This window comes from Manis pentadactyla, chromosome 17, assembly GCF_030020395.1.
Source record: "Manis pentadactyla isolate mManPen7 chromosome 17, mManPen7.hap1, whole genome shotgun sequence".
Taxonomy (NCBI): domain Eukaryota; kingdom Metazoa; phylum Chordata; class Mammalia; order Pholidota; family Manidae; genus Manis; species Manis pentadactyla.
In genome coordinates this window covers 65,752,786-65,773,786 of record NC_080035.1, presented here as the reverse complement: position 1 = coordinate 65,773,786, position 21,001 = coordinate 65,752,786, and the positions used below count along the sequence as shown (strand labels likewise).

General features: G+C 56.3%; 2 protein-coding genes across 4 annotated transcripts in view; both read right to left on the bottom strand.

Moving 5' to 3' along the window:
* Positions 1-5,972, bottom strand: part of MCF2L (MCF.2 cell line derived transforming sequence like) — an 87,122-nt gene extending 81,150 nt beyond the window's left edge. The window contains exon 1 of one of the 3 annotated variants that reach the window (XM_036904771.2): positions 5,651-5,972. In XM_036904771.2, the coding sequence (XP_036760666.1) occupies positions 5,651-5,717 (67 nt within the window). In that variant the 5' untranslated portion in view covers positions 5,718-5,972. Of the gene's footprint in view, positions 1-5,122; positions 5,399-5,650 lie in introns of those variants that run through there. The other 2 variants (XM_036904770.2, XM_036904772.2) reach the window with 2 other exon arrangements.
* Positions 5,973-16,889: 10,917 nt separating this feature from the next.
* Positions 16,890-21,001, bottom strand: part of ATP11A (ATPase phospholipid transporting 11A) — a 104,390-nt gene continuing 100,278 nt past the window's right edge. The window contains exon 29 of the mRNA XM_036904763.2: positions 16,890-18,185. Coding sequence (XP_036760658.1) covers positions 18,093-18,185 — 93 coding nt within the window. The 3' untranslated portion in view covers positions 16,890-18,092. The remainder of the gene's footprint in view (positions 18,186-21,001) is intronic.

Here is a 21,001-nt window from a genome sequence, read left to right as displayed (position 1 = left end):
CCACAGCACAAACATGAACAGCTGCATTTTGTGCAGAATAGTCCAAAAGTTGCATGACTATTACACAGCAAGTTCTCGGGTGCACTCTGCCATTTCTGGGTGAACCAACCATTTTCAGGTATTAGCCCAAGCAGACCCTATGTGTACATAATTCTGCACAAAGGGAAGCTGGCGGAGGGGGTGCAGGATCTCATGGTCTGGGGGGTCCTGCTCTGCCTTGTCACAGGCTATCTCAGACAGCTCACACTGGCTCAAGGTCCCTCGGGATGCAGCTTCGGCCCCCAGACAGCCTGGGGAACGGAAGCCTCAGCACCCCACCTGGCAGACTCCTGGTTGCAGGGAGCATCGTGCTGCGACTGGCGGCAGGGCATGCCTCTGGCTCCCGGAAGCCCAGACACGACGCTGCCCCAGGGCCGCACACCTTCCAGGCCAGCTACCGAGAGGCAGGTGAGGCTCATTCCCAGGGGCGGGGTGACCTGAGCCAGAAGGGAGGCAGCCAGCAGGAGGCGCCATGCGGTGGCCTTGGGCTCACAGACGGGAGACACCGGCGGGACCGCCGGGGTGGGAGACGGAGCGGGCAGCACGATCACATTCTCGTTCTCCAATTTTAAACTGACCGCCTCTGCTTTGCTTCGATCGAGTCTTTCACTAGCTTCATACAATCTGCAGACTTTGTGACATGAAGGGAATATACTGGGATTTGGGCAGAACGGGAAACGCCATACCAGCTTGACCACGGCTGGCCTGCAGGCTCCCTCGCTAGAACCTTAGTTTCTACGTCAGTACAATGGGCATGGCAGCTAAGCCTCGGGTGGTTGGACGGATGGAAGGAGATACTGAGCACCGAGCACCAGGGGGTAAGATAATAAAGAAATTTTTAGAGTTATGTGTCGATTCCTATTTGGTAAAGAACAATTCCCCCTTTTATTAAAAATAAGATTTTAAAAATCATTTTTCAAATTTTAAGTTCTGTAGAAGACCACGTGATTTCTTTGACTCAGGAACTGCCCACATGTGGTCTATTTATTTATTGAAAAAGCAAACACTAAAAATAAAAAAAAAATCAAACACACACCTAACAAGGGGGAGGTAAGTGAGGTGCCTTCCTCCTTCCCTCCATACTCGCTGTGTCTAGAAGTTTTCTCTGGAGTAATTCAGGAAGTTACTGCTTCCCACAGAACAGAATCGGGGAGGACATCTTTCACGGTTGCTGGGCCCACGACAGTCACTGATGTACTGGGGGACGTGCAGGCTGGCTCCCCGGGCCCCGGGAAGGAGTACCCAGCGAGCTGCAAAGACCAGCGCTGCCCAGCTCTGGGGAGGAAGCCAGGCTGAAGGGAGCACCCCGCTGCAACCACCAACAGCCGGTGAGAAAGCAACTTCGCCTGACTCCTGTATTTTCAAGAAAGTATTTCCCTCAGCACCATTTATATTCTTCAATAATGCGTGTAAGCTATTTTAATGTAAGGTATTTTGTTTCCATTTTAGCTGAGAAACGGGTGCAGTGCCGTCTTCTATCTCCTGACCAAGCCTGTAGGAAGCCTCCTCACGGGCCCAGGGCTGAGGGGTGGGGGCCTGGCGACCCAGTCTGGTGCAGAGCAAACAGGACGTCAGCCGGGTGATGCTGACCATGGGGCGTGGGCATCACCGAGGCCCAGCAGAAGGGCCCCAGCAAGCCCCACGGGGAGGCCGAGGGAGCTGCTACCGGAGCCGCGGTGAGCACGGAAGGAGCTCCCCGGCGGGAGTGGGCCCACCTCTGGCCAGAAGCGGATGCCGCGTCCTCGGCTGGGGCCAGGCTGCCCTAGGTGGGGGCCGGGGCCCCCGTAGGTGGGAGTGGACCGAGGGGTTCATCAAGCTAACAGTTGGCAGCCACAGAGCTGGGCGGTTTGTAGGAAGAGCCCAGACCCCGCAGCCCCACAGAAGGCGGAGGAGCACGGGGCCCTGGGGGCAGGGGCAGCCCCACCCTCTGGAGCACGCTGTGTGCCGGGCTTGCTCTGTGCTTTCTGTCCCGTTTACCCAACAACGTCCATTTTTGCGACAAAGAGACTTCATAGATCAGGTCTATCAGCTACATTCACTGTTCTAGTTGAGATTCTCTAGGGACCTCCACCCACCCACCCACACGTCTCCTTCTCCTTGCTGATGGGTGGGTGGGGGGAGAGAGAGTGGGTGAGGGTGGGCAGGTGGGGGGATGGGTGGAGGCGCGGGTGGGGGATGGCCGGGTGCGCAGAGGAGGGTGGATGGGCGGCTGCAGCCTACGGCGGGCACCCCTGGCATGCTCGGGCTCTCTGGGTGGGGCACGGAGGAAGACGAATGCTCATCACTCGGCTATTGCTGGGCTGGCAGCCCTGGGGCCCCACATCGTCCTGCCCCACAAAATGACAGCAGCTGAGTTTCTGGTTGAAATTTAGCTTCAAAAGTGAGAAACGGGCAGGAAGCAGGAGTCTGGGCCTGCACTCCAGCCCCAGGAATGGGCGCATCACCCACGCTCTGCTGCAAACTGATGATCTGTCCCCTCCACGTGTAGAGTCGACAGTTTTGTGTCCTCACTGGGAGCATTAAAACTTTAAAATATGATATAGCTTATATTTTTACTGTCTTGCACGCAACTGCATCCATTTATCCATCCAACTGCCCACCCCTCCATCCATCCCCCCACCCATCCAGCACCACCATCCATGACAAGAATTAGTATCTTGCTTAAGGTCAACCAGTGGAGGAGGTGGCCCTAGATTTAGAGATTCTTCTACTGCAGTGGTCCTCCTAGTTTGGTTCCTGGACCATCAGCATCACCTGAGAACTTAAAAGTGCAAATTCCCAGGCCTCGCACAGACCTCCTGATCGGAGACTTTTGGGTGGCATCCTGGCATCCGCGATGATCCCCTCGGACGGTCCGTATGCTCCAGTCTGAGAACCACCATCCTTGGCGTTCCGCACATGCTTACATCACCCAGACCCCTTAGCATTTCTCCCTAAAATGTTTCTTACTCTTTCACTAATTACTGGACATCTAAAGAGAAAACCATTTAATTTCCATGTAATGGAAATGCTGGAAAAGGAGCCCCACCACTTAGAAGGGGGCTTCAGCCATGGGAAATATTCCTTCCCGGTGATTAGAGACCAGGCTCAAGAGCACCCACATCTAAACCCTCTTGAGACAGACCCTCGCAGACCGCACGGGAGGCACGCCTTTTCCTCGCTCGCGTGCAGACCAACCCAGAGAGTGGACGTCCCACATGCAGTGGAGGCGGCCCAGGAAGCCAAGGCTGGGGCAGCAGCAAAGACAACAGGTGCCTGTTGGTCCCAGTGGCCGCGGAGGGTGGGCTCTGTGGGGCGGGAAGAGCCGCAGAGCCCCGCGGAAGGTGCACCGATTCAGTCCTAAAGGGGTCAGGCCCCTGCCCCCGGCCCTACACCAGCACACAGGCCGATGGCCTGGCACCACCAGCCCACCCACAATCCCAGATGCCGTGGGGGTGGAAGGGCTCTGCGGGCTCCAGAAGAGGCACTGGCCACAGGGGGTGCGCCTGTGATTTGGAGCTGAGGTGATGGGCGTGCCCGCCGGCATCCGTGTCCCCAAGGGCGATGTGTGCAGGCCCCAGGCGCCGGCACAGAGCTGCATCAACACTGCAGGACTCAGCCCCGTGACCCCCTGCAGCCTGAGTGACAGGTGGCTCTGTGCTGGAGGTGGCCGTGAGACCCGGCGGGGCAGGGCTGTACCTGAGGGTCCTGTCCCCTAACAGGTCCTGGGGCTTCACAGAGCCGGCAGCTGTGCCCCTGGATTCACAAGGGTCTTGGTGAAATCTGCAACTGTGGGCAGCACAGACATCGCAGGGGACACGTTTGGGAGTCCTTGCTCAGGATGAGACAAGCACGAAGGCCTGGCTCTGCACAATGCAGTGAGCGGTCGGTGTCACCCCCTCTCTGGAGAAAGCCCCTCTATGATTCAGAATGCACGCATCTTTCCCTAAAGCCCAGGGATGACATCACTCCTGGAGCAGCCCCACGCCTGACTGCGACGCTGTGAAGGGCGTGAGGGGCAGACAGGCACCTCCCACTCCGGGGTGATGCGGTTGGGGGGGCACCCCATGACCCCACGAATTTGCCGCCCCCTGCCCTGACCTCAGCCAAGCAGGAGAAGGCAGCTCCCTTTCTAAGAATAAGAGGCCAGATGGCACAAAGTGGCTTTATTTTCTCTTGACCCATATACAATAAATCCAGTAGCTTTAATCACAAAACCACCATTAAAAACTCAATGTCTCCAAAAGCCCTGGTCAGACCAGTACACACAGTGATGCTTAGACTGATTTAATCATTGCTTTGCTCTTAAAATCAGGGTCGGGGGAATCTTCTACTTGAGGTGGTAGGGGGAGATGCCACGTCTATACCAAATAACCGACAAAATCTAATCCTCAGAAAGTATTAGAAGGGCAAATAACACAATACTTGGCAAAATCAAGCAAAAAAACCGGCAACTTACTTTTAATGATACATGATTATTTTCCTCTTCATTTCAAGGAAAAATAGTTCATGCAGACCGTTTTCTTCCTGCAGCACAAAAACTCAGATGCGACTAACTGAAAGCCAACAGCAAGGCAGGGCCAGCTCAGTGTTTCTTAGATCTATACGAATCCATTCAAACTGCTCCTCCAGGCTGATTTTAAGTAATCTTTTAATTAATACAGAAAATAAACCTCCAAGTATGCTCTTCTACCATTCTTTACCCACGCCGTTTTCAAACACTTGTCTTGGGTTTACATTAATGACAAGAAGAACTACCTGATTAAACCGGATTTTCCTCCTCAAAATGAGCTTCTGAGAGGCCCACATCCCTCCACCAGGTTCTCAAAGCCCCGGACTCCGAGCATCTCAATCCACAAACACCTGAGCTTCCTCCCTTGCCGCTGCTGATCCTAGAAAGCTGTGGTCACCCACCTGCAACCATTTCAACTACGCTCTGCGCAACAGAATCGTGCCGAGGCCCTGGCGACCTGTCGGCCAGAGCCGTCGCACCGCCCTAGGAAAAGAAAGCATGAAGGCTGCCACCCCAGAATCAGACGCATCCCTGCGCTCGACGCGTGAAGTCAAGCTTAGCACGGAATTCAAGGCCAGCAGCTCCTCCTACCAGTGCGCCTGGAAGCCGCGTTTAATCTCTGCACCATTTCTTCCAGGGCCATCTCCTCATTTCTCAGCCAAAACCGCATCCTCCGACGGAACCCGCGGCTCTGCGGAAGCTTCTGCGCCAGGAGGTGCGCTATGGGTGCGGCAGGCGAGTGGGGAGGGGGCACGGCCGCGCCTCCCTGCCCGGGATTGGTCTCCGAGCCGAGGGGCGCGCCCTGCGCCGGGGGGCTGCTCGGCGGAAGCGGAAGCGGCGCGCGCCCGCCCGCGCGTCCCCGCGTCCCCCTGGAGCCCCGCGGGCGCACCGCGAGGCCACCTGGGAGGTCTGCGCGTGCGCCCGAGGTCAGCTGGGAGTCCCGTGTGCGCCCCCCGAGGTCACCTGGGAGCCGCGCGTGTGCACCCCCCGAGGTCACCTGCGATCCAGCCGTGTGGGGACCCGGCGCAGCGGCCCCGGGTCCCTACGCCCTGCCCCGGAGGCGCGCACGCAGGCAGGCCACACTCCAGGCGGCTCGGCAGCTGCCCGCCCCGCATTTACCTGCGGCTGTCACCGGGCAGGTGCAGAGGCCGCAGCAGCCGAGCGCAGCCTCCCCGCGCGGCCGCATGCCGCTGGGCGGCCGTAGTCGGTGGGTCGGTGGGGGGCCCTCGGCAGGGGCGCCGCCTGCCCCAGGACGCGGGGCGCGGTGAGGAAGCGCACGCAGCAGGCTGGGCTCTGCGACCTCGCCATGGCTGGCAGGGAGCCACCGTGTGCATTCTACACCTCGCCCGGCAGGTGGGAGTCACGGCGGCCGCCACAGGGGAGGTGGGCAGGAACGCCTGCGTGCGGGCGGGTCTGGAAGGGCTCTCCGTCCCCAGGGGCGCCGGCCTTTTGTGGCTGGTGTTGGAGTTGGCACGCCCATCCTCACCGGAGTATCTGGGAAGACGTGCGCACTGCCGCGAACGGTTTGGGAAATGTGAGCACTGCGTGGCTGAGGTTCAAGCTGTAGCCCATGTCATACAACGGGTGTGCCAACGTCGTGCTATGGCGACTGTCACACCGAGCTGGGCCCCAAGGGTAGAAGGACGGAGGTGACAGCATTTGCCCAGCGGGGGGGGGGGGCCTGGGAACGTGCATTTCTAGCAGAATCCCATTGTTGCTGGCTCTGCTGGTCACACTTCCACCAACTTTCTACCGACAGCAACAGGAAGGCCCTGTGCCCCCCGGCCCCGCTCTCCCTGAGCCCCGCCGGCACTGCCGAGCTCGCCACTCACGCTCCGTTTCCTGACACCTTGCACCCCAACTCTGTTCCGAGGCCCCTCTCGTCGGTGACATTTCTGGGACCAAGCCGCTAACCCGGTTGTGCCCAGGGTTGAGTGGCGGCTGCTGTTCCGTGTCCACCTGGCCAGGCCTCAGTGCCCAGGAGTTCACCCAAACGCCAGTCCGGACGTAGCTGTGGGGCATTTCTTGATTGATTAACGCGCAAGTCAGTAGACTGAGTCAGGCCATCACTTCCCGACGTGGGTGGGCCTCGTTCAATCAGCGGACGTCCTTAAGAGGAGAAGGTCTCCGGGAGCTGGGAAGACGGACCTCTGCCTCCAGACGCCTGTGGACCTGAGCTGCAGCACCTGCCTCCCCTCTAGTCCCCACCCGCCCCCTGCCTGCAGATTTCAGACCTGCCAGCCGCACAGTCCCAGGAGCTGGTCACTTAAAGTAAATCCCCTTCCCCCTCCTCCTCAATCTCTACCGAACCTTTACTCTCACCTTAGATTATGGCACAAATGGTGCTTACATTTCTATAAAAATCATTTAATAGTTGCCTAAAGGATACCACCACCACCCAACATCTACTGAGCACTTACATGTCCCCGGGACCTTGTAAGTGCTTCCCGTGGTATGAACCCAGTTAGTGTTCACAAGGATCTGGGAGGTGGGGCACTGCTTTCACCCTCTTCTACAGAACAAGGCACAGAGCGGTTCAGTAACTTGCCCAAGGTCACAGACGTGGTAAGTGGCAGAGGCAGGTTTCAAACTTAAATGTTCAAACACAGACCCAGAAAACAAGTGCTGGCTTCAGGAAAATGTTGTCTCCATTGGAACGTCATCTCCTAAGTCCGTTACAGCTGGTAAAGGGCTGTAGGTACGGTTTCAAACCCAACATGGAGAATCTAGCTGCAGGGTCCAGGGCCCAGGCCGGCTCATCCTGCATTGCCCCTCCCAGAAAGGAGAAGTGGGACACAGCTATTTGTCCTGGCACAGGAGGCCAGGTGAGCCCAGGTGGACAGCGGACGTAACCCTATACCTAGAGACCAAACACGCCTCTTAGCAACCGCCTGAAAGGAAGCCTTGGAGGTGGTGAGAAACAGCATCCTGAGGCGGCACTCGGCCAGCCCTCTGACGCAGGTGGGGCTCCAGAGGCAAGATGCGCCTGCTGTGGGCGGTCACAGGCGGTCACGGAGCGCCAGGCCTGAGCAGGGAGGGCCCTGGGAAGTGAGGACGCCGTGTTTCCTGACCGCCTTGTCAAGGGGCTGCAACGGAAAAGGTGCTCTGAAGAAACCCCAGCCTTGCCCCGAGCTGGCGAGCAGCAGGTGCAGGTCCTCAAGGCATATGGGACCCAGGCTGCGCCCACCTCGAGTCCTGCACACCTCCGGGTGCCTGTATGGGGCTTACACCCCACGTGGGCAGGCTAAGGACACACATCCATGGAGAAAGGGCTGGCACCAGCCCCTCGGGATGAGTGAAGCCCTGTGAGGACGTCCAGGAGAGGTGGCTCCTGTCCCAGCACCACGTGCTGGCGCCCTCACTGGAGCAGAGAGGAGGGAAGGGTGGGGAGAGGAGGAAGGGACGCAGGGGGGGTGCTGGAGGGCAGGGAGAGGGAGGGGGAAGGAGGGGAGGGGAGAAGTCTGTTCTGAAGCTATTTTCATGACCAAAAGCAATAGACAAGTATGCTGTCAGAACGAAGTGTAGGGTGGAAGGAGGGGCCGGTCTGGGTGGGCATCCAGGCAGGGGTCCGGGGAAGCCCTGCAGGGTGATGGTCCCCAGTTAGCGTGGAGAATGTGAAGGTTCCTGTGGCAGGATCTCCCCTGGCCCTGGTCGGCTTGCTCGCTGCACACGTGTGGGCAAAATGTTGCTACTGACTCTATACAAAGAGCTCTGCCCAGTGCTCTGGGCCCCATGGCCGCAGGAGGGCAGAGGCTGGAGGGGTGGCAGCACCGAGGGCAGAGACTGAGAACTGCCACGATGGAACTGAAAGGAAAAAGGGACGGCGCTCCACAGTCCCAGGAGGTTCATCGCTAAACCTGCGGGGAGCCCTCTTTTCTGGTCAGAACAAAGAAGGCGCCTCTTCGGGGCTGAGAGGCTCTTCGAGGGGAGGGGTCAGGGGGCACGTGGGCTGGTGGCCTGCTGGCGCGTCCTCGGAGGACACTTGTAGCCCAAGTAAGATGAAACCTAGGTCTTATTCACAAAGGTGGCACTCCCGTCCGGATTCTATCACTAGCTTCTGGACAGGACAGGTAGGGCCCCCCACACCCCGTACCCCAGCCTCCGCAAGGACCCCGCCCCACCTTGGTCTGGACTTGTGACCTTCTGAACTGTAGGGTGATAAACATACATTGTCTGAGCAGCAGGAAGCCCTGCTCACTAGGGCCCTGGAGCCCCGTGCACAGAAGGCGGCCAGGCCCACCCCATCCCAGGCCTGGGAAGCAGAGGCTCCCGTTGTAAACGGCCCACCTCCCATCTGTAAATGCTCGTGATCATTCAGCAAACCTGAGTGTGTGTCCACTCCTCATATCTTAGATGTGACTTCCCAGCCTGGAAGCAGAGGGTTGGGCACCGCACGTGTACTCATGACCAGGGGTTGGCACCACCGAGAGTGTGCAGTGTGTGCACTGCGTGAATTACTCACTTCTTGGGTTTGACGTCCCTCTCGGCGGCAGGTGCCCAGCCTTTGTTTAGGCAGGAGAGTGATACACCCCTCCCGGTGAGAAAACAGACCAGGCAGCTGAGGTCGGGGAGAACAATGGGCGGCTTCCTTCCTGCCGTCTCCTATTGTTCTGTGGGCTCCCCGGGGGCACATCCCTGCCTCGGTATAGGCAGGGACAGTCTGTCCTCAAGAACGGCCCGCCTCCCCACCCCCTCTGGAGAAGGAGCCCCCCCCCCCCATGGTGGTGGAGGCCGCATGCGGCCGCCTGGCACCATGTGCTGTTTGTAAGCAAAGGCGGCTCTGATGTCACGCTGGGTCCAAGAAACCCTCAAGGAGAGCGGGGATGGCGGGATGCGTGTGTGCAGTTGAACAGGGGATGGTGGGGTGCGTAGGGCCAGGAGAGCTGCAGGCCCGGTGTGAAGGAGGTTGGGGAAACCATAAGCAGGTTACTTTCATCTTCCCGATGTGCATATGCACAACCGATGATAAAACTCTGCTTGAAGAAGACAAATAGGGCCCTTTAACTATAAAATGAAACCTCTAAGCGGTAAGGAAAAGCTGAACTTGCTTTCTTCGATTGGCCAAATCATTACCTTAGATGAAACGTGTATTGATTAACTTCACAAAAACCATAAACCAAAGTGAACTTTCTCCGTCAGGATATGAGGTGCAGGACAGAAGAAAACTATAAAGTCACAAGTCTGGGGAATCTCAATAAAATTGCAGAATTGCATACCTATAAAAACCTGTGGAGAAGTGTAGTAAAAATGCATATAGAAACGTACGTACTATGTAAACACAGATAAAAAGTGGAACAACATAAAAGGTGGATAAACCTGGAAACTGACGGCCGGGCTGCGTCTGCCCAGTCAGAGGCGTGCTGAGGGGCCACACAGCACTGTGAGGTCCGAGTAGGCCTTTCCCATCCGGGCCGCAGTAGCTCCTCACAGATGGAGCACAAAGCCCTCCGCGATCTGGGAGTCGCTCCTGAACTGCTCCTGGCTGATGGACGCCAGCCTGGGCTCCCTTTCTGAAACCCTGCATCCCCCAGGGGACAGCGCCTCAGACTTCTGGAAGTGTCCCTGACCGGCTGCCCGTGAATGCTGCCATGAGACAAGGGGTGAGGGCTCTTCCACTTGTCAGGCTTGGAAAGAACTGTCTGGGCTCACAGTCCTAGATAGGGCGCCTTGATTCCTCCTCTAGGACCTCAGCCTGCATGTAAGACTTCAATGCCAGCCCCGCCAGACCAACGCCAACTCCAATCCCTGTCTTGGAGCAGGAGGAAAAGGGCAGGCAGGAGTGCCCTGGCCAGCCAGGCATGGAGGCGAGCAGAAACCCGGGCAAATTGCTGAATGTACGTCAGAGGGCATTTGTGCCCAGAGCCTCTGGCTGTGAGGGGAAGAGGCCGGTCTGCTTGGGGGCTGACAGCACCCTGTGGGCTCACATCAGTGCGCATGAAATCTGATGGCCCAGGTTACAGGCCCAATACTGCAGGAAAACCACCTGGTTTTGATGGACACGCACCTGTGGGCAGGTAAGTGTGAAGTGTTAGGCACAACATGCCTGGCTTTGCAGAGACCTGGTCTGAAGGCCGGGCCTGGACACACCTGGGCCGAGGCTGCACCTGGGGGGCTCCTTCTTCATTCCAGTAGCAGCAGGTGGCTTCAGAAGTGGCAAACCTGCCTGAGTAGCGGCCTGTCCCACCCTGCAGAGCGTGCAGGACTACATTGCTGCCAGAAACTTGCTGGAGCCCCCGCTGTCCACTTCCTAGAAGAGATTTACTTGGGCTCAGGCAGGCTGCCCGGGGCTGGCGTAACGGCTCAGTGATGTCTCAGGCCCTAAGCTCTTCCTAGCTTCCCACTCAGCCATCTCAGCCTGTCACTTTGGTCCTCATCGCCACAAGGTAGCTGCTGTCCCTCCCACCATCACATCTGATTCCCAGCAGGGGCAAAAGAGGAGGTGGCTCCAAAACTTCTCCCCAGGCTGTTCTGCCCACAGTGCTGCCACATGGACACCTGCCTGGAAGGTATGTAAAGCCGAGCAGTGGCAGCGGGCGTCTGATCTGCCAATGGGAATGTTCTGTGCTGTTTAGAAACTGTAGGGTGAATCCTGAAGTTGCGGTCAGCCCAGAGGTGAATTCCGGGAACAAAGCCCCGCTCAGCCTCTCTCCACAGCAGCAGGCGCCCTGCGGGGTGGCTGGTCATGGCCCAGTGGCTCTCCTGGCTGCGGAAGCCCCCGGAGAGGCAGTCACCATCACAGGGGCTGTAGAAAGGGCACGGACAGAAGCATGAGGGGTAATTCACACAGAGCCGCACAGCTTACAGGGACGGAGTCTGCCGCAAGCCGGCGGTGAGGGCTTCTCTGCGCCTGCCACCACCCTGTGCTCCAAGCACGCTTGGGGCCTCGGCTCATGTGTGTTCCGAGCTGTCCTGCGAGGTGGGGATTGCAGTCTGCCTGCGCAGATCCCATGGAAGCTGGAGACCTGACTTCTCACAAGCGTGTGCATTTGGGAACATGTGGATGGCAATGAGGCAGCACACGACTCCCCATCTGTGCACTGGCCTCATGACTGGTCTCTGTGTCCAGGGAATGTTCAGGAAGGTCTGTCTGCCTTCCATGTGTTCCCAGGTTCCCTTAGTGTTTGAAACTCTGTCACTGAGGCTTAAATCCTTGATGTAAAGGCCCTGCTTGTAAAACAGTATCACAATGAATATGCCTTCGGGGCAACCCCACCCCGCCTCCCACACAAGGTGAGGAGTGACTGGTCACACCTCGGCCCCATCAGAGACAGTGGGCACCCTCAGCGTGTCTCACACCTGCCCCACCACCTGGGTCCAGGCGGGGCAGGGGCACGCTGGAAGCAAATGGGCCTCTAGTCCTAAGGGGCGCCCTTTGGGGGCCTGCCTTGAATAATGTGGGGCACTGAGCATGAATTTCTTGGGCCACCACTCCAGATGCCGTTGGCCCTGACACCTGCCCACTGTTGGTGGGTTTGATGTCTTCACTGAGAAATTCATCTGATCGCGGGTTTCTCTGATTCCTGCTGGGCCCGTCAGGCTCAATTAGGACTAACAGGTCTCACGAGCTAGAAATTTGCACCTGACTACATGTTCCTGAATTAGTCCAATACCTCCCTGAATAATAAAATCGAGCAAAGACCAGCCTTTTCCCCAGGGAAGTTACTACGATCAGAGTGTTGGAGTGGCATTTCCCTTAGTGCCAGAAAGGAGAAACTGTGTATGGCTGTTGATTAGGTTGAGGTGCCACCAAGTGAAATAAAGTGCTTGCGTGAACACAGGAGGGTGGCGATTGCACCTGCTGAGCCTGCCAGTTGCAGCGCTGGGTGTCAGAAAGGCAAACATGCTTGTCCCAGCTGCCGGGTTGGTGTGGTCACACATTCAGGTCACCTGAGGCAGGTGTAGACGCTGGACAACCAAAAACGGCTCGCGGGCAGCCCCTGGATTCCCAGGAAGCATGTGCTTCCTGCTGGGGCTGCAGGTCTGGTCCCACAGTGAAGGTCACCCACACAGCATCTTACCCAGCATGCACTGTGCGCTTGCTTGGGGCTGAAACCTGCTGTCAGGTTTTGTGGGGGCTTTTGAGGTTAGTCTTCAGACAAGTTGCTGGGGGTAGGGGGTGGGGAGGCAGCAGATGGCCAGTGGGAGGCAAACACCAGTGGTGTGGGGTGGCCCCAGAGCCCCTAGCAGGGGAGGCAGCGAGCCCACAATACCCACACAGCACCTGGGGTGCAGATGGGAGGCAGAAAGGGAGAATCTGGAGAAGAGGGGGGCTCACACCCCAGGGACGTGGCTGCAGGCTGGGTCCGGGGCAGATGGTCAGGGAGGAGCCTGGGGTTGGGGGGAGGACGGACGCTGTGGCTCCGGTTCAGTTGGGCACTGTGGCCTCACTAGGGGTGGGGCCCAAGCACTGCCAGGACCAGAGGGGCAGAAGCCCCTTGGGAGAATTGGGACGTTGGTGCACTCTGATCCCCAGTGGCCACTGCACCCCCCTGAGGGCTTTGTCCCTCTGAAGCATCTACCAGCAGAAATTTAAGCCCGACTCCTGTGAGTTTTAGAAATTTATAAAGAAAGTAAACCAGACATTCGTTCCTCTTTATTGCAAGTAGATTCAAGTGTCCTGCTTAGATAATCTGCAGAGAAGTCCAATATGATTAATATTATCAAGTCATACTTTATCTACAGAAACAAAAGTTAAAAACAGTAGCGTATAAAATAAACTTTACAGAATTGTAAGATTTGGTTTAATTCAGACTTTATTTTTTCAAAGCAGGTTAATGGATTATCAATTAAACATTACAGTTAGGAGGCTGACTTATTATCTTAAATGCACCTACTATATTCAATAATTTAAAAATAAATTCCAGTATTTATGATGATGACAACTATGGGGACCACTCATGTTAAATACATTTTTGAAGATTCTCTTTCATTACATTACATAATGAATGGACACTTTAAATGGCAATGCCAGACACAACATTATAACTTTAAGTCAGAGACAGTATACACATATTAAAATTCTGTATATTTCAATAAGATAAAAAATAAATCTATATAAACTGATTTTTCCTGCAAAAGTAGAATCACATCTTCCAGCACATCTTCCCTAGAACTTTGTTTACAGACAGAATAATTTTCATTCCCATTCACCTATCTTTGAGCTTAAAAAAAAAAATGCATTTGCCAAATGATATTTTTCCTGTCTTTAAAGTTACAAAGGGGGGAAACTTCAAAACACAAGAACCTGCCTACCAAGCCGTCACACTGAGTTAATAAATAACATTAACTCTAAAGATAAAGTAGGCATGGTTACATGTGATCATTACATGCCTGTGCAGAACTGATGAACTTAGTGGTTTTAAAGAAAAAGACTTGAGAAACTTGCTTCAGGCTGCACGGAACGTTTGGTTGACGGCCAACAATGTAAAAAAAGCTGTAACAGCAAGAATGAGACATTTATGTAGTTGGAGCTGCAAAATCTCATCAGGCCGAACTACAGTTCCACAAACCTGCTATGGCAGAAGCTGCCCATCTCTGGCCTCTGTTCCCAGTCCGGTCTTGCAGGCCACGCCTTCCCGGGTGTCTGGTCTGCTTCCCCAAAAGCACGTCAAATGGCACAGGAAGGGGCTGATTTGGGTTCCACAGGAGTTGCCACGGGAAGGACATCTCCTCTTCAGGATGTGTTCGGGGAGCTGGCGGCTGGGGGTGCAGGCGCTGCTCCCCGCCACCTGTCCTGAGGGTGGGGCTGCCAGCAGAGGCGGCCGGCCTTCCCGAGGAGACGGGGCGGGATCTGCCCTGTGCTGCGTCCAGCACCCCGTGTTAACCCCGGGCTGCTGCGGCATCCTCAAGGTACAGACACAGAGGTGCCAGGGGCTCCCGGCAGGTCCCCTAGGTGCTCAGGGCCTGGGGAACAGCAGGTGTGTGCGCATGCCGGCTGGCATACGTGCGCATGGCTGTGAGCACACGGGGGTGAGAGCAAGGGGCTGCGACGTGACCAGAGCCCCGTGTGCTCTACAGACGACCCGATTCCCCAGGATGGAGCACGTGGGTCAACGCAAGAGTCAGACCAACGCAGGAAAGGACGAATTAATTTAGTAACCATGTAGCCATGAGCGAGATTTTCAGAGTGAAGAAATATGCTTAAAGTTCATGTTACTTGCTTTAAGATTAGCCTAAGGCAAGTAAATAGGAGCTACCGAAGGGTGAAATCAGCCCTGAGTCACACCTGGAATGTCATTCAGTGGGGCCCTTCTCCCCCCATCTTTCTTATCTCATGCCCCTCGTCTATTTCAAGTTATCAGCACAACCTCTAATTTCCCAAACCATTTTTTAAGAGACATTACAGTGTTTAAAGGTTTAGTGACTTTTGCAACGAGACTTGAATTACCAGACACTAATGGGAGCTGCCCCAGTACAGGTGCAGAGAGGGTGTGAACCATCAAGCAAGAAGCTTCTATTTTAAGGCCGAAGGATGGAAATTACAAACAAAACAAAAAGCAGGTCAAATTGCAATGAACTGTGAGGAGTGAGCACAGACTGTCATGCTCTGAACACGCCTTCAACTTCTGGCTGCCTCCAGGAACACGCAGCCGACAGCCGTGGAGAAGAGACTCGATCTGAAAATTCACACTCATCAGATACGGAGACATTCAGCCAAAACTGTCACCAGAATTTAAATATAAAGTGGCCAAAATTTCATCAACTTAAAAAACAAGCGCTTTAAAAACATACTTCAGAAGGTAGATATGGCAAGTTAACAAAGGAATCAAAGAGATATAAACAGGTATGAAAGTACTTCAGTGCAAAGGCAATTTAAGATTTCTAAAAAAATACATTACAAAGAATCTGTTAACTAAACATACAGAGAATCTGTCCCCCTACAGCTATTACATTTATACCCATTTTTGGTTCTTAAAAACAGCTGTAAAAATGTACACACCGTTGTTTGCAGAATCTAGCGCGGACAAGGCAGCTGGGGCCCCATGCACAGAACGAGGGGCAGGGGGGGCGCGGCGAGGGGGGCCCGGGACGGAGCGCTGCCCTCCACGCCCCGTCTGCTCCGGGCCAAATGCCTGTCGCTCTAGTCTTTGGTATGGTGTTTATACCTCACCTTAGCTTCTCCAAACCACACTGTGTACACCGTTCTTGCTGTTACTAACTCAGTTCAAAGCAGTGTTTGACAGGTGAAATTATACAATCAAGTTGTGAAATCTGAACTTTCAAAGGTACCTAACATCTCAGCCTCTCTGAAGCAGACTCACTCAGCAGCGCCCGCGCCAGCCCCTGGCATGGACTCCTGCAGTGTGCAAGGTGCCTGCTTCTAGATGAAGCTTCTGGGGGACACTTTTCGAGAAAGGCATTGGCTTTAACACCTGAAGTTTAGATCTCAAACTGAAATGTCTTCTTGGTGGACCGTTAAGGCGATGTCAGACAGGCTATTTCCACAAACAGGACATCGGTCCAGAAGCGGCAGGAACTGCACGACACGGCAGCCACGTGATGGCCTCCCTGCGCCAAATGAACACTGGACACAAAGCAGAGATCTGACAGAAACGCAGGGCACAGCGTGGTCGGACGTACGAGGTGGGCAGCAGTCTGGGGCTGTGCTATTGCTTCTTGGAGATCAGAGGCCCCTGTCGTCGGCCTGGAAGGATCCTGGAAGATGGACACGGGCCCTGGAGGCTGCCTCCCAAGGACACCGAAGGGGCTTGACCATCACAGGCAGGCGTGCACCCTAGACCCCGTGCTCCCCTTGAGGCCTGCGACACAACCGTTCCCCCAGAGCAGTGAACTGACGAGCTTGGCCACTGGGGGTGCGAAAACACCCCAAAACGTGTACAGAGGAAACCTTAATGGATGGCGCTCCCTATTCCTCACCCACGAATACTCCTCTTTGCAGAGGCAGCTGGGGTCAGGAAAGGAGACAGGGAAACACCGAGAGTCACCTGCCAACACAGGTGATGCCCCTTCAGAGGAGCGGACGCCGAAGCAGACACGGGCCTAAAGGTCAGCTTCACCACAGGGATGGTGCTGAACAGCAGGAGCAGTGTCTACACGCTAATGGCAAAAGGGTGCACGATCAGGACGTCAGGCCCAGCCCGACCCAAAGCATAGGTGGAGGGGGGCTCTGGAGGTCGGAGGGCAGAGGGATGCAGCTGGTCGTCCCTGGCGAGGGTGAGTCACGTCTGTGCTTACTGGCGGCCGTGGGGTGACTGCCTCCCACTCGAGCTGGGCTGCCAGGCCCCACGCTGACCCTGTGCATGCCCTCCTTCCGGGAGCTCGACACATGACGAGGAAAGCGGTTCTCAAAGGCCTGAGCTGGTGGTCTGTCCATCAGCTGCCCCCGTGGGGTCCTGGAAGCAGGGTCTCCAGCTGGAAGGGTGCAGGTGGCTTGAGGGGCCAGTGATGGCAGGGAGGGCTGGCTGCTCCTCGCTGTCCCAGTATGTCAACATCACCTGTTTCGAGTGGGAGCCCCGCCATGCGGCTGAGGGGCAGGGGCTCTGCAGAGGCAAGAGGGGTGGGCTTTGAGAGGTGGTCCTTGCACCCCGTGCATGGGGCCTGTCAGACAGCAGAGAATGCAGCTGGCCCGGGACCCTCCCCAGGAGCCTGCGGCACTGCTCTGACACCGCTGTGGGGCCCAGACTCGGCTCCCCAGGTTTCCAGCCACCGTTCTGGGCAAGGGTCAGCACGTGCCCGTCATCTGAGCCACAACCACAGTGAATGCAGAGTGTTAAGTGTGTCCTGGTGGGAGGGCTGTCCCGCCGGCTCCATTGCAAGGCTACCGACGAGGTGTGCAAATGCACAGGCCTCCCTCCCAGAGGCCCAGGGACCAAGTCTGATTCCTTTAATGCAGGAGTGGGAGACCACCCCGAGGCCGGGGCCACGCTGTGCCGACCTGGCGTGCCAGGCCCCCGGTTCTCCCTGTGCGCAGGCCAACATGGTCTGTGGGGGTTCATCCCAGCCCGAGGAGGCCGGCGATGTGTCCCAGACTTGCTAAGCCTGACGGGCAGGGAGGAGAATGGCCCGCAGCACAGGAGGAGCCTACGCCAAAGGAAAAAACATCCCGGGAGCGCTTGTCCCCCTGGAAACCGAGCTGGGGATCCCGTGAGGCGGCCTCAGGGACGCAGTGGCACACTCCAGCTGCTGGCCTGGCTGAGCCTCAGGGCAAGTCGTGCACCATTCCATTGTTTATTTCAAAACACGGTCTTTCCTGACAGGCCCTTAGGATGAAGCCACTTCCACACCCAGGAAGACGGAGGAGGTTTGTTCAGGCAGATGGAGCACCCGGGGCAGGCGGCACCACGGGCACGCACCCATGTGGGGACGTGTGCCTGCGCCCGTGCACACAGCACTCCACCACATGCAGCCCAGCCTGCTCAGCAGGTCACTTACCTGGGGCAGAAATACCCTTGTGTGTAAAAGGCATTTTTCTTATTGTGAGCCACTGTTCTGAAAAATGGCACAGCACAGCAAAACTTTGGAGGAAAAACAGTTTGGAAGGATCAGAGCACACCCGGGAACCTGCCAGGCGGCACGGTGGACGCCGTTACCTAACCTGCTGCTAATCGCGCCTCGGCCGAAAGAGGTCCTTCAGAAGTGGCCTGTCCGTGCTGGGCGTGGCCTTGACCGATGATGCTTTGAGTCTCGCGCTCTTCTGCAAGGCGAGGAAAGACACTGAGAGGGCTGCCCGGGGTCTGCTCTCTGGGTGGCTGTGAAGCTGGACCTGCTCCGGACCCCTCGGCATGAGGACTTGCTGGGAAGAATGTGCAAAACTCGGGGGTGGGGTGGGCCCAGGGCACTGGGTGTGGGAGGAGATGGTCATCCGACGGGAGCCCGCCTCGAGCAAAGGGCCAAGGGACGAGGACAGGAGGCCCCCAGGGAGGGCCTCCGGGCAGCAGTATGTTCAGAGCCCTGAGGCAGAACTGGCGGCTCGCCCAGAGGGGCCCCGCGTCCCTGTCCCTCCCTGTCTGTCTCTAGTCAAATAGCTGTTCCTGGCCCGAGGCCAGCATCCCAGAGGTCCCGGGTGTTGGGGGTCGCAGGTCACACCCCTCAGCTCTCAGGAGCAAAGAGTCAAAGAACCACAAGAGAATGTCTCCTGGTGAAGGGGGGGAGGGGGTGAGGGGGCGGGAGGCACTGCTGGGCCCCAGGGGGTCAGATACGAGAAACAAGTGTGACAGATAGATACATATGAACACACATACGTGGCTTTATATGTGTGCATGTGCACGTGTGTATAGGAAGCCTGGTACCTGTGAAGTATTTTTGATAGAACAGATGAAAGGAAAAATATCCGTCCATTTAAAGTACAATGTAGTCCACGTCAGGACTAGTCAAATGTTTATTCCTCCAGAGTTTTGGAGAGTCCGGGTGGTTTGCCAGCCGCAGAGGTGGACGCCGTGCACGCCGGCCGCAGGGACTCTGGGGTGCGGCCCCGGGCCCCACGGGGCGCTCAGCGGCGACCTTCTCCCGGCAGCTGCAGCCCGGCTCCCACAAGGTCCAGGGGCAAGTCAACTCCTGATAAGCTGCTCTCGGAATTATTTTTAGCCCAGAGTTGGCATAATTAAATCACTTTCATAAGCATCGCCTGGGACTTATTAAAATGTTTCTAATAATTTCATCCTAAATGTTTTCAAGTACGTAAATAGTGAGATGAAATTACGTGATTTATTCTAACAAATTCTGATGGCACCAGATTAGAAAAATTGATTGCCAATGACTACTAGAACTTTAAAAAACGTGCCATCCTGTTAAAAAATAGTGTTTAAAATATATAGAAGAACTGTTGCTCAAAAAGAAAAAAGCCTTTTTCTTGCTTTAAGCATTTTTCCCACATAACAGACTGCCTCAGTGAAGTAGTTTGACCAAACATGCGTTTTCAAAATGTCATTAATTTTGAGGCCCACGAATGCATATTTAGGTACAGGAGCAAACTGCTGGGAAGCAGACAGAAAACAACCTCTGGACGCTTTGAATCTGAAATCCTGGCACCAGACGACAGTCTCTGGTCCCAGGCAGTGCCCAGGGGAGAGGCTGTGCTGCTGAGAAATCAGCCATGGCACCCATTTAAAGCAAAGCCAAAGGCTTTTTCTAAAAACAATCAGATTTTTTAAGTTAAAAGGAAATTTTGTAAAATATCTGATCCAAGCCCATCTCTTATGCTTTGAGAACAGCCGTGAGGCTTGGCCAGGCCCTGCCTCCCCTGAACCACTCTGCAGGTCATGGGGCGCCACCGGGCGGCTGCAGGAAATTGTTTGCAGGAAGGCCTCCCGGAGGGCAGTGCGAGCAGCCGGCCTCCGGGCTGCACAGAGAAGGCCTCCCAGAGGTCACCCAGCTCACCCCCGGCCTGAGGACCCAGGATTGGCCACCCCCCACCCCCAGCCTTTGTGTGACATCGGTCCCCGGCTGCGCCTGGGTAAAGATGCACGGGGGACCTGATACTTCCAATGGACGCCAAGAGAGACACTGGTTAATGGCACTGACGGAGAGCAGAGCACATGCGCTTCCCACACCTCCAGGTATAAGCCAGCCAGAACCCCTGATGCGGCAGCTCCACCGGGTGACAGGAAGCGAGGCTCTGGGCGGGACCAGCGAGCCCTCTGCAGTCCTGTGACCATAACCCCGACATGCAAGAAGACAGAAAGGCGTCACCTTGTTCCGTTAGAAACTCAGACCGCTGGAAGTCTGAGAGAGCATAAAGATGGTGGACTGCTCGACAGAAAGGCAGTGGGTCTTGGCCTGCAGTCCCCGGAGGTTCAGGAGGGGCCACGCACATCGCCAAGCAAGGTGGTGGTGTTATTTAGGCAAAGAGCCAGGGGACAGGGGCGTAGAGGGAAGAGAGAAACAGAGGCAGTGAGTCTGGTGTACGCCCACCTGGCCCGGCACATCGCGCTGTCCTGCTAGGCGCACGTGGCGCTCTGCGACCTCCAGGGCCACCCTCAGGCCTCCCACCCCAGCCCGCGGCAGAAATCCCCTCTTGGACGGGGGCCTCCCCAGGCCGTGCGGACTTCATGTTCCTGCCCTGCCACTGCCGCGTCAGGTACACCCGAGGAAGCGGTGGCCTCAAACAGCTCAGGGAAATCGTGTGCTCTCACTAACTCTGCGAGCTTGGCCGGCATTGAGGCAGGACCCACCAGGAACATCTTAAATTGGCACAGAGCTCTAAGAAAGCCCCCCTGCCAGCGTGAGTGGCAAATAGGAGGCGCAGCCAATACAGGCCCAGTGAGACTTGGGGGCAGGGCTGCCTGCCCTCCATCCCAGACTGGCCAACAGCCCTTGGAGAGTGAGACCCCAGGGCCATAAGTCTCACCAACTGACCCTCCGCTGGTCCTGGAATGTACAAACCATCTCTGCCCCACACCCTCCCTCCCTCCCTACCCTCCACCTGCTCGGAAACACCTCCCTGTGGCTGCCCTGCTGTGGCCCTCTGCCCGCTCACCAGGACCACCCCCTCCTTAGAGAGGCTCTGCTTTG